The sequence below is a fragment of the Bubalus bubalis genome, chromosome 11 (assembly GCF_019923935.1).
Source record: "Bubalus bubalis isolate 160015118507 breed Murrah chromosome 11, NDDB_SH_1, whole genome shotgun sequence".
Taxonomy (NCBI): Eukaryota; Metazoa; Chordata; class Mammalia; order Artiodactyla; family Bovidae; genus Bubalus; species Bubalus bubalis.
This window is the reverse complement of record NC_059167.1, coordinates 92,088,114-92,102,685: the sequence shown is the minus strand read 5'-3', so window position 1 is coordinate 92,102,685 and position 14,572 is coordinate 92,088,114. Positions and strand designations below refer to the sequence as shown.

The 14,572-nt window shown below is 38.9% G+C and overlaps 1 protein-coding gene across 2 annotated transcripts in view; it reads left to right on the top strand.

Moving 5' to 3' along the window:
• CMYA5 (cardiomyopathy associated 5) overlaps positions 1-14,572 on the top strand; it is a 99,238-nt gene that overhangs the window by 58,507 nt on the left and 26,159 nt on the right. Inside the window, exons 4-7 of one of the 2 annotated variants that reach the window (XM_045162135.1) lie at positions 1,373-1,606; positions 3,138-3,160; positions 7,582-7,700; positions 12,296-12,445. In XM_045162135.1, coding sequence (XP_045018070.1) covers positions 1,373-1,606; positions 3,138-3,160; positions 7,582-7,700; positions 12,296-12,445 — 526 coding nt within the window. Of the gene's footprint in view, positions 1-1,372; positions 1,607-3,137; positions 3,161-7,581; positions 7,701-12,295; positions 12,446-14,572 lie in introns of those variants that run through there. The other variant, XR_006639753.1, reaches the window with a different exon arrangement.

The window sequence follows — 14,572 nt, the reverse complement described above, 5'->3', positions numbered from 1 at the left end:
ATGATCTTCATTTTCTGAATGTTAAGCTTTAAGCCAACTTTTTCACTCTCTACTCTACACATATATAAATAGGGTACTAACTATGATAGGGCAAATGCTTTACATGCTTGTCTAATTTGATCCTTACAGCAGCCATATGAAATGGGAGTTATTGTTGCTCCCATTTTATAGATAAGAAACTGAGATTTAGAGTTAAGTATATTACCCAAGGTCATAGTAAGCTGATAGCCAAGATCGGAAGTTACTTGCTCTACCATCCTGCCTTTCAGTGGGTTGTCTCTGCAGAGATGTTCTAAAGCATCACCTGGTGTTCCATGCTACGGACAGATGAGTGTCTCTCATGGTACCGTTGTCTTTGATGAGTTCATGCCGACCCTGCTCTCTCTTCAATGAAGGAAGAGGATAGGAATGCTCCTTTGATATATGAACGCAGCCCAGACATCCTTACTGATCAGTCAGGATTGACAGGCTTCTGTGGGAGGCTGGAGTGCAGTTCCCCCGTCACTCCTCATTCTAGCTTGCTTGTGAAAGGTCTGCTTAACTCCTGTTGTAAATCAGTTAAGTGAAAATGAAGTCGCTCAGTCGTGTCCGACTCTTTGCGACCCCATGGACCGTAGCCTACCAGGCTCCTAAGTCCATGGGGTTTTCCAGGCGAGAGCACTGGAGTGGAGTGCCCCTGCTGGTTGTTTTTAGTGCTGTTGCTGGCCAACCTCCACTGCCACCAAAGTGTTCCTTTTAGACAGTAAATAATATGATCACCTTATCGCTAGCCCTCTAGTCAGGAAAGTCCTGTGGGTGGAGGAGCCTGGCGGGTAAGGCCATGGGGTCGCAACGTGTCGGCCACGACTCAGCGACAGTCACACACACTGGTCAGGACAGCTAAGCATCTGAGTTTGTCCAGATGGGCCATGTGGTTTCTCCGACTCTGGCAGAAGGTGCCCCTTCCCTGGAGAGCATCTGTGGCTGTGGCACCCTGTCCAGTATCCTCGCTGTTCCCTCCTCCACACTTGATTTTAGTAGAGTGGGAAAGATGGCACTGAACCCTCTTGGCTACCTGATCTTCATTCATCGTGATGCCAGGTTCTGTCACGTGGGAATGCAGGTGGGCAAGACTTCCCTACAGATATTTTTGTGTGTGTTTCATTAACCAAATCCTTCTCGATAGTCTTCTTACAGTGAATTCTGTTGCAGAGACAACTATGGCAAAGGAGGTTGATAGGCTGAAAATTTAGATTGTGTGCATCATCTGTGATTCTCTTACCAGAATGCCCAAGATTAATTCTTTAAAAGGCTAGTATTTCTCGTAAAAAATACATGTACTTCTTTTTTCACTCAGAATTTTTTTTTTTTTTTTTTTTTTTTTTTTTTTTAGGAAAACTGTAGTAAAAATGAGAAACGGCTAGAAGAACAGAATGAGGAAATGATGAAGAAGGTTTTAGCACAATATGATGAGAAAGCCCAGAGCTTTGAGGAAGTAAAGAGAAAGAAGATGGAGTTCCTGCATGACCAGATGGTCCATTTTCTGCAGAGCATGGACACTGCCAAGGACACCCTGGAGACCATCGTGAGAGAAGCTGAGGAGCTTGACGAGACCGTTTTCTTGACTGTAAGCACCATTTCAAACAGATCCAGACACCTTGAACCCAGTCTGACCCAAGTCTATTTTTTAAAATTCAACTTTTGCTATTTCCTGAGATCATATATATTTCTCTGGGGAGTTTCTATAATTCTCATTTAAAACTTATTAGGGCATGCCAGATGCTCATGGAAAAGGCCCATCCAGTCCTTAAAGCCATAACACTCAGATCCAGCCAAAGGGTGCATGGAAGCCAGCCCGCAGCATCATCTGTCCGTTCTGTCACAATGGATTGATCGCCTTCTAAGAGGGAGGGAAAGCAGCCTGAAAACTTAATTTGTGCTATGCTGCCTGTGGGTGCAGGCCTGATCTTGCAGTGCCCGTCCCCACTTCACGCCCTAATCTGAAATGACCTCTCGACCGTGCCCTCTGAGCCTCACCAAGTGGAGAGTAACATTTTGGTACACTCAGCATGCAAAAGGATGACAGACTATGACACCTCTTTTAGGTATCATGTTAATCTTTTTACAAGGGTCTTCCTGGGGACCAGATTCCTTAATTCAGACAAGTACCTTGTGCACAGGGAATCCCTTGGGTGCTCCTCCAATTTCGCCCAGAGGCAGCTCTTTGCTCTCCCAATTCTCTAAACCGGCAGTAGAATACTGGTTCTCCTCAGAGCCAGGATTAACCAGGAGTGATGGCGATGTTTTCCTCCAGGGCAATTCCAGACCCAGTTGTCAACTCTGAGGAAAGCACCTTTCTATGATGAGCTGTCAAAGCTCCTCTGTCCTCCCAGCCCTTTAGTGAAGACTGGAGATGGAGCAAGGCAAAACCGGGCAGAAAATTTGGGTGGGATGGACATGGCATCCTCAGAGGAGGGTGAAAATCATTCAGTTGCATTATGCTTAATTAAGGCAAAGCTTTAGTATTTTAAAATTAAGTACCTCATGTGCAATATAACATTAATAAAGTGCTTTGTGTTCCCTAAGAACCTTACCTGGGTTTGATAAGAATATTTTCTTCTCTCTAGAAGAACAAGTTGTGAAAAAGAAAGCATGTTTTTCCTACTTATAAAAGTGATATATATCCAGTTTAGAAAATTTGGAAAATATAGAAAAGCACGGAGAAGGTATCATCTAGAGATAACTACTGACTACATTTTGTTCTCTCTCTCTCACACACTGAACACATTTAAGTCATTTTTCTTGCTTCGGAGAATTCAGTTCTGGAAACTAATCCATTTGTTAATGAATAGAGAGAAGCAGAGCAGAGGCAACTGTTGCCACTTTGCTGATGGTAGAGAGTAGACCTAAAGCCCCCTCCATCCGAGACCCCGCTCCCCACCCCTTCTGAGCACTAGTTCCTTTGCTGCGTGGAATGAAGCCCCCCAAAGGAAACAACCTCAAAGGTAGCTGAGGAGTGTAATGATTATTAGAACGTACAGTCTTAGCGCTCTAGGTCGGTTTTTCTTTATGGTTGTTAACTAGTTTCTCTCTCTCTCCCCTCCCCCTCCCCTTCCCCCTCTCAATCTCTCTCTCTGTCTTTCTCATTCCTCTGTAAGTCGTTTGAGGAAATCAATGAAAGGTATAGAAAGCGTGGCTCAATGTAGTGGTGGCCGAGAACAGCATGACTGTGTGCTTTATTTTTAATATTTTGATGCTTTATAGAAAATGAGCTGCCAGTTAAAAAAGACATACATTTAGTGAGCTCCTGGGTTTGCACTTTGAGCTACAGTGCTTTTAAAAGCTAAATGAAAGCTTTTGAAAGAAAACTGCATGTGCTTTAGTTAAATAACAATTATCATAATGTAGATTTTTAACTGCTTCTTTGAGATGTAGTCTGTATTTCCAACCTAATCTAGACTAGGCTATCTTTTCAGTCACTGCGTACAGAACATTTTGTATATGCTTCGACTTAATTGGTTATATATGAGTATTTGAAAGGATCATTCATATCTGCCTTGAACAATTTGATGACTTATGTAATCTTTAATGGAACGTTCTCTCATTTTCTCTTCAAAAGACGGGCATGCGTTTATCTTCTCTTTCTGTTCCGCTCACCTAAATGAATCTTCTCTTGATTTTTGTTTCGTGTTTGTTGTTGTATTTAACACTCAATCTAAGAGAAGTTCTTCATTCATTTAAAAGGCAAAACACTCAACAAGAAATCAGGAAGTGTTGTTTATAAAAACACATAACAACAAATCTTTGTTTATCTTCTGAGCATCTGATAATGAAATGCTCATACTGATCTGACTCATTTTCCTTTCTGCCCCATAAACAGGCTTGAGGTCTTTCCTACAGGCTGAGCCTAATGTTTTTCTGTTTTTTAAAATCAATTTTACCCTTTTAATGTAAATTTCTAAAATTGTGAATATCATCTTCAGTTTGCTTCATTCAGTCTCAAATTGTAAAATAGCATAAAGTAAAAAATCAGGAATTTGTGATATATTAAAATATAGAAAAATGGTTTTCAGTTAGAAACCTGATTTTTTAGATGAGAACCACACAGATGGATCCTATTTACCTGTTAAGGAAATCTATTCAACAGAATATTGCCAATATGTAAACATTTCTTCCATAATTTAATCACAATTAGTATGAATAAAAAGATATGGGCAAGGAAATAGACAATGAAAAAAATTGATAACAAGTGTATAATGAAACTAAAACTTCCCCCTTAAAATTTATGTTTCTTATCTACATTAGACTATATTTACAACTTCTGGGAAAAAAAGAATATTGCCAAAATGCTTTAAGAAACAGTTCGTATATTAATATTGGCAATAATCAATAAGGTTTTATTACAGTGGCTCTGTTATAAATAGAAATACTCAGGGAGCTTTAAAAAATGCTGATGACTGAGTCTTACCTCCTGAGATTCTGGCTTAACTGCTGTGGGATGTGGCCAGGGCACTTTTAAAGCTTTCTAGGTGACACAGGCAGGATTGAGAACCTCTGGTTTATAACAGCCTGTCCTCAGGCCCACTGGTGCCACAGACTGGCTGTGCCTGAATTACCTGTGTGGTAATTGCTGGAGCTCCAGCCCAGATCCACTACAGGAGTATCCAGCAGTGGGCCAGTTCTGACACACGAGCCAGAAGCACACTGCGCAGGTCTGAAAACTGATACCCAGGCCTTGCTCCCAGTTTTCTTTATTTTTTTAAAATTACACACTTCTTCTAAGTATTATTGACGTTTATTTTTACCCCCCAAAGTATATGGATTTAGAATGCCATTCTGTATGCATTGGACAGCAGACAGGCATTTTTGCTTATTTATTATACTTCATCTGCTTGTAGAAGATACTAATCAGCAAGAAAATGTAGTGAATGAAAATTTGCAAATGCGTTTGCCTTCAAAAATGCTATAGTTTCGCATTTTTTACTTTCCTAAACATTAGAATATTAACTTGCTAATATGCGTTGACATGCGTTTAATTCTAAATACCATTTCTTTGGTTTTGTGCTTGAACTTGTTCATCTGTGTGTCTTTTTAATTAATTTTGATCTCATTGTCCAATTGGCAATGAGTTAATCTTTGCTAAAGCTGCATGTTGCCAAAAGGAAAGTATACTTGGGATAACCATTATTTTTCTGTAAAGAAAAAAGATAACAAAATTTGAGATTTGATGAAGAAATATGAGCAATTAAAGAAAATCTTGTTAAATGTGCACAAATGTGATGAAGATTGATTTTTTTCACTGAAATGAAACCTTTCAGGTTCTCATGATAACTTGTACCTTAAAGTCTCAATGTTATTGGTGTTCCTGTCTATGAGAAATGCTAATTTTCTAGTTTCTTCCCCTTGCGGCTTTTTCTCCCTCTCATCGTATTATGTATCTAAAGGCAATGCTTGCATATTAAATGATTTTTCACAACACCAAAAATGCTTAAATTAAAGAATGCTGTCAAGCATATTTAGACTCAAAATTTGCATATTCTGAAAAACACATTTGCGTAGAAAATGCTGTTCTGTTAAGAGGACGCATGTTTTTTCTCTGTTTTGCTCTTTTGTGTTATAATAATGGAAGAGAGTCTCAACCATTTGTAGGGCCTGCTCATAAAAAGACATCGGCCTGCCCTTAAACACACTGATAAATTTTAACAGATCAGTGCATAAGGGAAAATGCAAACATTTTATATGCTTTATCTGTAGCTACAGCTTCTGTGCTGCGAAGAGTCCTCCATGTAGTCAGTGACACGTACTGAGAGGGCTTAGTATATGCACGCGTAACCCCTCTTTGTTCATTTTGAGTCTATCATTTCCACCCTCTGCATCCCTAAAGCCTTAATTAAGGTTCACGTTGCCGTCCCTCATCTAGAGCATCCTGGGGCCTCCCAACTGGCTTCACCACCTCTCCAGGTGCTGGAGATCTTCCCTCAGACTCATGCCAGGGTGGTCTTCTAAAATTCCCTTGTGTAAAACCTTCTGTGACTCTCCCTGCCTTAAAGGGCAAAATGGAAACTCTTGGTGGACGTGAAAGACTTCCCAGTCAAGTCACAAATCACCTTTCTAGTTCATCTCTAATTGTCTCCATTTCCCAGTTCTCAAGGTCCATGGTCCCCTGTGGCCCTTGAGTGCGTCTTACTTTTTTATAGCCCCATGCCTTCATTTATGCTGTTCTCTCAGCAACACTCATACTCTCTTTGTTGCCTAGGAAACTCCTAAATATCCTTTAAGACTCAGCAAAAGTTACCTCCTCTTTGAAGCCCCTAATGGAGCATCTCCCTCAAATCAGAAGATAGTGAATTTTATTATCCCTAACACTTGTAAGCATAGTGAGCACTCTTTAAATATTTCAGTTATATTTTATCATTTTTTCCACTCATACTGATAAATTTTCCAGACCTAAGATCCTGATATTCTTACCCAAAGGAAACCTTGTCCTCTTACTGATTCACATATATTTATGGAAAGCCTACTATGTGCCAAGAAACATGATACTGTAGTGAAACCAGCAAAGTCCTTTTTTGGCATGTAGATTATACTCAGGTGAAGTAGACAGACAAAAACAAACAGGTTGTAATGAGTTTGAGGAAACAGCACAACAAAGTAAGAAGCAGCAGAGGACTGGCTTCTCTGAGGGGCTGACATTCTAATAGAGATCTAAATTAAGTGAGGTGGGAGCCACACAGGTGGCTAGGAGAAGAAAGTTCCAGTAGCAAGTGAAAAGGCTTAGAGGTGGGTGTGTGCTGCCCAAACCCCAAAGTCCATGGAGTTCCTAATGGTTGACTTAATTTCTGGAAGGTATTTTCCATACTCTTGAGTAAGGTACACAGAGGAGAGCTCCTCACCAAAGTTTAGGCCCTCATGCTAAAGATAAATGCTTCTGCAGTCCTTCCTTCCCCTGTTTCCCTCTTCAGAATCAACCCTTTTTTTTAAGTCCATATTTCACCTGGATGCCAATGCTGAGTGCATCCCTCCTAATAGGGTCCTGAATATAAAGAAAAGTTAACAATTTACATACTGTGGCTTATTTAGTCTTTCGAGAATAGATAGACTTTATCCTTCTTTGTTGCTGACCCATAGCAGTGCCTGGCACTTAGCAGATGTGTGTATTTTCTTGAAAGACTAAATGGCTAGATGTGTAATATTGAGAATTGAAAACAGCAAAGACATCACAAAGTATGTGACTTTCCAGATGGGCTCTGAACCTTTTTTATCTTTAGGGAATAAAAACAATCATTCAAGTGTAATCATTTTTAGGACTAACTTTCTAGAGGCAAAATTAAGACTGTATAATTCAATGGAATCTGTTCAATTTAAGGATATAGGAATGGAGTTTCTAATATTACCAGTTGCACTAAAGAATCCTATGAATAGATTTTAGACATATCTTTCCAGATTTTGAAACATTTAAAAGCCTTTTTGGCTACAGTGCCTCACAAAAACCACCACCACCACCAAATACCAACAACAGCTTCATTTTGAATCATTGTTCTTAGCTTTCATTATGTATATGTTAATAATTTCTTGACTTATACAGAATTATTTTCCCAACAGGTTGCTTTCTGCAATGGAGAACACTGCTTCTTTAGAGAAAATGCCTGCTGCGTTTTCACTCTTTGAACATTATGATGACGGCTCAGCAAGAAGTGACCAGATGTTAAAACAAGTGGCTGGTAGGAGCTTCCGTATATTAATTACCTCAGTGAAATCTGGCAGTTATTTCTTGTTTGTTTTGTAAAGTGTTTGAAGCTAAGGAATTATAACTGGAAAAGGAAAAATCTTTCTTGTAAGAATTTAAAGCTAGATTCTGAAATAAACTGTGAGACTAGCATACCATTTCAGTTATAAACGGCATTTCCATTTGAAGCTTTGTAACTGTGCCGGAATACTGAGGAGGTGGAAGGACGGAGCAGTGGAATCGAAGGGTCCTCTCTCTTTTTTTCTCAAAAGAAGATTTCTCTCTCTTAGAGATTATTTGCTTCACGCCAGCAGCCAGGTATAGAAGGAAAGAGAAATCAAATATTTTCATATATGTTGTACAGGTTTTTTCTTTCGGAGTGGCTTTCCCCTCTTCAGTTGAGTTATTTTTCCTTTTTTTTGAAACTAAACAGATTAACGTAGAGAACTAACAGCTCAGCATCATGCTCTGTAGCCAGGAGCCTCCTCCTGCTCAGCTGTCAAAAGCATCCTGCCGACTCTTCAAAATATTTTTTAATGTGCTATTTTAACAAACAAGACAATGAAATTTATTTAGATTTTTTTCAATGCTGCTGTGTTTCATTGAAGTAGCCAAGTTTCACTTACTGTAAAATGTACTTAGACGCCCTCTTTAAAAGATGCTATAATCTTGCAAAGCAAACCATAAAGACAATTTCTGTTTTCAAATTGAGAATTAACTTTTATTCCTGTGGGGAGAGTTTTAATTTAGTAACTAGTAAGAGTCTACTGTGTCTTCAAAAAAACTGAAAAACAAAAAAGCACCCCCTTCAGCCCCCAACACTATATAAAATGAAAAATTCAGTTATTTGTCCTAATGGATTTTCTTTAGGTATATCTCAGAACAAAGGGGCATTTTCTTATCATGTCTTTAAGAAGCATTTGAATGGAGCCAAGATTGCAAACCAAGAAATTCTGGTCAACAGAGTAGCTCTTTTATTTTTAAGGGATTCTTTTTTTTTTTAATTATTTATTTTAATTGGAGGCTAATTACTTTACAATATTGTGGTGGTTTTTGCCATACGTTGACATGAATCAGCCATGGGTGTTCCCCATCCCGAAACCCCCTCCCACCTCCCTCCCCATCCCATCCCCTAGGGTCATCCCAGTGCACCGGCCCTGAGCACCCTGTCTCAAGGACATTCTTTTGAATCTGATGGGCAGTGAGGGGGCATTTGTACATTGCAGAGGTCACAAGGTGTTAATGGTGCGTTCACAAACAGTACATGTGGCCGTCCCAGTAGTTCCAAGCTGCTGGGGGGCACTGGTCTCTGAGAGATGAATGCCGCACATTGCGCCTCTGCTTCAGAGAGTATAGTGAGAAACAGAGCGGCCCTGACGGTTCTTCCCTGCTTACGTGATGCTGGGCAGGGTGGACACTGTTTCTGGTTGGACTGTCCCTCTAATCTCACAACTCTAGGAGACAGGTTTTATTGTTATTCCCATCTGACAGGTAAGGAAATAGACGGAACAGAGAATTGTTTTGCATATTGCTCTAGATACACAGCTGTTGGGGATGTGTGTGGCGGGGGTGTTTGGCTTTCAGAGTCTCTGCGCTTGATCCACTGGTCTGCACCAAAGAGGCTGAGTGTATTGCTGTGAAAGGGGGGATAACCATAGATTTGTGACACCCCAAGGCTTCTTGACTCTGCTCCTAAGAACTTAAAAAAAAAATCGTGTAAAATAAAATTGACCATTTTAACCATGCTGAAGCCACCATTGTACAACCATTACCACTAATCCAGCTCCAGAATTCTTTTCATTTTGCAAAACTGAAACTGTGTATCTGTTAAATAACAGTTCCTCATTCCTCCCACCCACACCCCCAGCCTCTGGCAACCACCATCTACTTCCTGTCTCTATGGATTTAACTACTCTAAGTACCTCATATAAATGGAATTCTGCAGTACCTGTCTCTTTTGTGACTGGCTTATTTCACTGAGCATCGTGTCCCCTAAGTTTACCAGTGTTGTACCATGTGTCAAAATGTCCTACCTTATTAAAGCTGAATAAATCCCATTGTATGTCGATACTGCATTTTCCTTATCCATTCACTTGTTGATACCCTTCTGAGTTCCTTTCACCTTTTGGCTACTGCAGATAATGCTGTTCTCCTGGGGACTTTCTTGAAAGCTCAGTTGCGTGGGACTCTGTATCCACTACAAGTACTGAAGTGCAGGCTGATCTAATGCTTAGCTCATTGAGCGTGACAGCTCTTTATGGGCATGCTCAGTCAGGCAGAGGGAATCCATGGGGGTGATGCCTTTGCCCAGTTCCTTAGCCTATGACTGGAAGCCTTAAAATCATTTTGCACTTTTGGCATCACTCTTACTCAAGTTTCTTACTCTAGAAGTGTAAGTAGTGTTGATAATGTATAAAGTCTGAGCCTCTGATGTTCTTGTGCCGCATAGGAAGTGTAAATCAGCCACTGGTAGTAGTATTACATACACGGAATATTCATACTCCCTTTTAAATTTTAGAATAGTTTAAACAATAGAAGTGGTTCTTGTTTTGAAATAAGATGTTTTAGTTTCATTGTTTTTAAAGGACTAGATTAGGTACAAAATTATTTCTAGCCTACATGCATTGCCTAATTCCCTACAACTGCCTATTCCTTAAAATTTTTTAATTTGGGAGGGGAGCTCAATTATCAATTTAAAGTTTGCTAAGCTACCTGATATAGAGATTTCTGAAAAGATGTTACCATTTTAAAAAGCAGGTAAAGCTCAATGTATAATTCATAGAGGAAAAGGGAGCATTTTCATTGTTTGTTCTTCAAAAAGTTCTCCAGCACTACTTCAAAGATGATAGACAATAGTCAACCTGCTTGGCTCTTCCATAAAGCAGGGCAACATGAAAATTTACTGAACTACATTTATCTGGTGGACCCCTTTAGAATGTGACACTGATTTTCTGCTGGGAAGACAAACAGAAAAGTCAAGGATCGTGTAAGAGCCTCTGAAGCACTATCAGCCCTTGGGGAGGGGCTCTGACAGGTGGGCTTCCTGCCTTCTCAGGCAGCCTCCCAGCATGTCTTACGTCTGTGGTCCCTCTGTGTTTACCAGATGAAGGGTCTCTACTTCAGCTCCATCATCAGGGGCTTCCTGCCCTCTCCCCTGCATTTTCTGTGCTCCTGCAAAGGCCGTGTTTCTTTCTGAATGTTAGCACTGGTTATGTGTCAAGTACTTTACTAAGCACTTGATATGCATTATCTTGCTTTTTACAACAATCCTGGGAGGAAATAGTATTATTGTTGTTTTCCTGTTTTAAAGATGGAGGAACTGAAGCTGAAGTAACAAAGCTTACAAGTAGGGGATCTGGCGTTTAACCTTAGGCCAGCCTCTGCCCTCCGAAGCTCATGAACTTGCCCATTCTCTTATCTTCCTTCTCATTTTTCATAACTATGTATTTCTTCAGCTCTTTATCTCTGTATTGAATCTCTTCAGTGTGTCTCTTTTTGTTCCATTCTCTAAATTTAGAACCATTTATTTCTTCTAATTTCCACTTTCCTATTAAACTAACCTTTGTTTTCTTTCCCTTCATTGTTGACTTTTAATAAAGTAATCACATAAAATTTAGCCTATATTATTCAGCAAGCTCATCTCTCAGGATTGTTGACTGGAAAATAATAACCACAAAAATAAATTTTAAAACAGTTCATCTGTTCAACTATGGGAGTAACCTTTTCCTCTAATTTGTAAACTATACTCAATGCTTTTGTATCTCAAAAATTTTGGAGAAGAATTTCATAGGAGCTTAATTTATGGCATTGTATATACATAAATGTTCAATATGCATAATTATAAACTTTTTAAATCTCTAGTAAAATACTCAAGAATATTGTTGCCTTTAAAATGCAGAACAATGAATTTATACTAGATATCTAAACCTGATATTCAAATCAGTTAATAGAGTGCTTTCCCTCATGTAATTTTTACATTTTTTAAGAACTAAAAAAAATTGTAGGTATAGTCATGTTGGATATGGGAAAATGGGATAGTAGTTTCAGAAAGTGTATTTTCATATTTTATTCATGCAAGTCTTTTGCAGCCTTGATGATAAAGCAACTATAGCTAATAAGGATTTCATTGATCTCTATTTGAATATAGATTCTGTGTTGACATAGAAGGATATGATATTGGTTACTAGCAATGCAAACTCAAGGTTTTGTTTTGAAGGAAAACCAAATCATTTGGTGCATCCTCTAACTTGTATAAGTTTATTACTCGAAGTATAGGACTGCAGAAGAATATAATCAAGTGATCCCATTGGGAGATCCATTTCTTTTTTTCCTATGTGTATCATAGTGTATATGTATGCGTGCAGAGAAGACATTTTGGAGAGAGTTACACACAACTATAATAACAGTGGTTGCTTCCAAGGGGTATCCTTGAGGTTGGGGGGCTGTTGAGAACAAGATAGCCCTCCCATTTTTCCTCCATGTACTTCTATATTGCTTGTATTATTATCAGTAAGCACAGGTGACTTTTGCAAAAAGAAAAAGAAATCAATAAAACAGCATTAGTTATAATAAATCTTGCTCATATTCCAGTTCCACAGCCTCCTAGATTAGAACCTCAGGAAGCCGGTTCTGCCACTGGTACAACAATTGCGGTTTACTGGAGCAGGAACAAAGAAGACGTCATCGACTCATTCCAGGTGTACTGCATGGAGGAGCCGCAAGATGGCCAAGAAGGGAGCGGTAGGATCGCTAACATATTCAGATGCATGTGTACATTTCTACATCTTAATTGTCGTATTTAAACATATACCTATTATGACTCTTTCCACAAAGCATTTGTAGCCACTTATAAAAGCAACAATGAACCAGCAATTATGTAATGAAATGACATATAAGCAAAATTTGGAAATCAGGACCAAAGAAAACTAGAATGAATAAATATTATCCTAATGATGAATACTTTAACATGAATAAAGGTCATGAATGAATACTTTTCAACATGCATATTTTAACAAATTCAAATTTGGCTTTGAGTTCTCGGGTTAACAAGAGCAATTGAGTGATTCTCATTTTCAGGCATGAGGTAACATACCAAAGTGTTGAAAACAAAGTTTCAATCAGAACTGAAGTCTAAAACACAAGCATAAAGTGTCCCACTTTGTAGAGGAGAAATGAGCTGTATATAGGACACTGTCCTCCACAGTAATTTTAGTGCAAACGCAGCGTTGGATATCATGGTTGGCGTTTTCTCAGATCCCCCTTTGATAAAAGCTGCAAACAAACTATAAAGGTAAATTCAGAGTTCACACTTCTCAAGGCATGAGAAGACTGTATGGTATAGTCTTCTGGTGTCCCATATTAACGTGAAGGTAGAGGTAAAAGTGCTTGGGAGGGTGAATGGATTGCATGTCTTACAGCTGAGCCTTTCGTAAACATCTCTCTGTTCAGTAAGACCTCTAATAAGTCCTGGAAGCCAGGCGGTTTGATGGATCAGAGTTGGGAGTGCTGACATTCTGTGTTGCCTGTTGAAGGTAGACCCATATTTTTGGAAATTAGATGAGCATGTGACAAGATTGACATGGAATAGGAACCAATTTGTAATAAGAAATGAATTATAACATTTCACTGTTAATCAGTATTTAAGTCTTTCGGGATGTCATGTGATACTTAAATTAGAAAAAGTAAGAAAGCAACCATAGGCATATTGTAAAGTTGGCTAAATTTGTCTGTAAGAACTCATATCTTACTGGGAACCTGTTACCATACACCTCTCACAGCACAACAAGAAAAGTGCTCTTATTCGCATTTGCAGTTGAGAAAATGGATGTGAGATTAAATAATTTGCCCAAGACCACAAAAATTACTTGGGACCAGGACAGGTTTTAAATAAAGATCTTTCAGACTTCAAAGCTTATGTTTTTATTTGCTTGACTCTGTGTTTGTTTTGTTATGCCACACTTCACCTCCCTGTATATCCAGTTATATCAAAGAACCTCATGGCTCTCCAAGACTCCTCTTAACAACTGTTTATTTCCTGGAGCACTTTATAAAAGCGCTCCACCTGCCTACCTTCCCCTGCCATGCCCCAAACACATACCTGTCTTGTGTCTCATTCCTTTGATGCCTTGAACTCTGCTGAGGCCAGTTCAATAATCTGATGGTCTAGACTGTGGTACTGTGTTGTGTGGAATAGGTCCCCAGTAACATATATTATGTGCTTTGTTAAAAGGAGTACCAGGCTAAACGACTTAGTCTAAAAGGAGAATTCTCTTGAGAACTGCAGTCCCGGGTTCTAGGCTATGGGGGAGATGTTTTTCAGTGTATATGTCTTTATGATGTTATTTAAGCCAAAATTTCATCCAGAAAGTATATCTCACTGGTAAAGAGAGATGCAGTTGAAGAAACCTGCTGAGTTGAAGATTTCCTAAATTTACTTTAAAAGGGAATAATCTGGGTTTCTTAACTGCAGGGGTTTTGAAGATATGACATCCTAGAGTAATATGAGAGGATACTTGGAATTGCCAGGGGCTAATTTAGAAAAGAAAATTGTTCTTTTAAAAGGAAAGAAATTTCAGTAAGAATAATCAGATTGGCCCAAGGGGCAGGTGTTCAGAGTGTTATTGAGTAATATTTACTACTAAAATACTTAAAGTAAAATAAGTAATTTTAGGAAATGTCTTGATTGAACAAAGTTATTTCTTAGAACAGTTTATGCTCCTTCAACAGTGTTTAAGTATTTCTATCAATTATGGAAATCTCTAGTTGAAATAATTCTGGAATTCATGATAAGGAATCAAGATTTGAAACTTTGAAAATCATACTGAATGGTTTGCTAATCTATAAAGATGCTTTTTAACATTGTACATT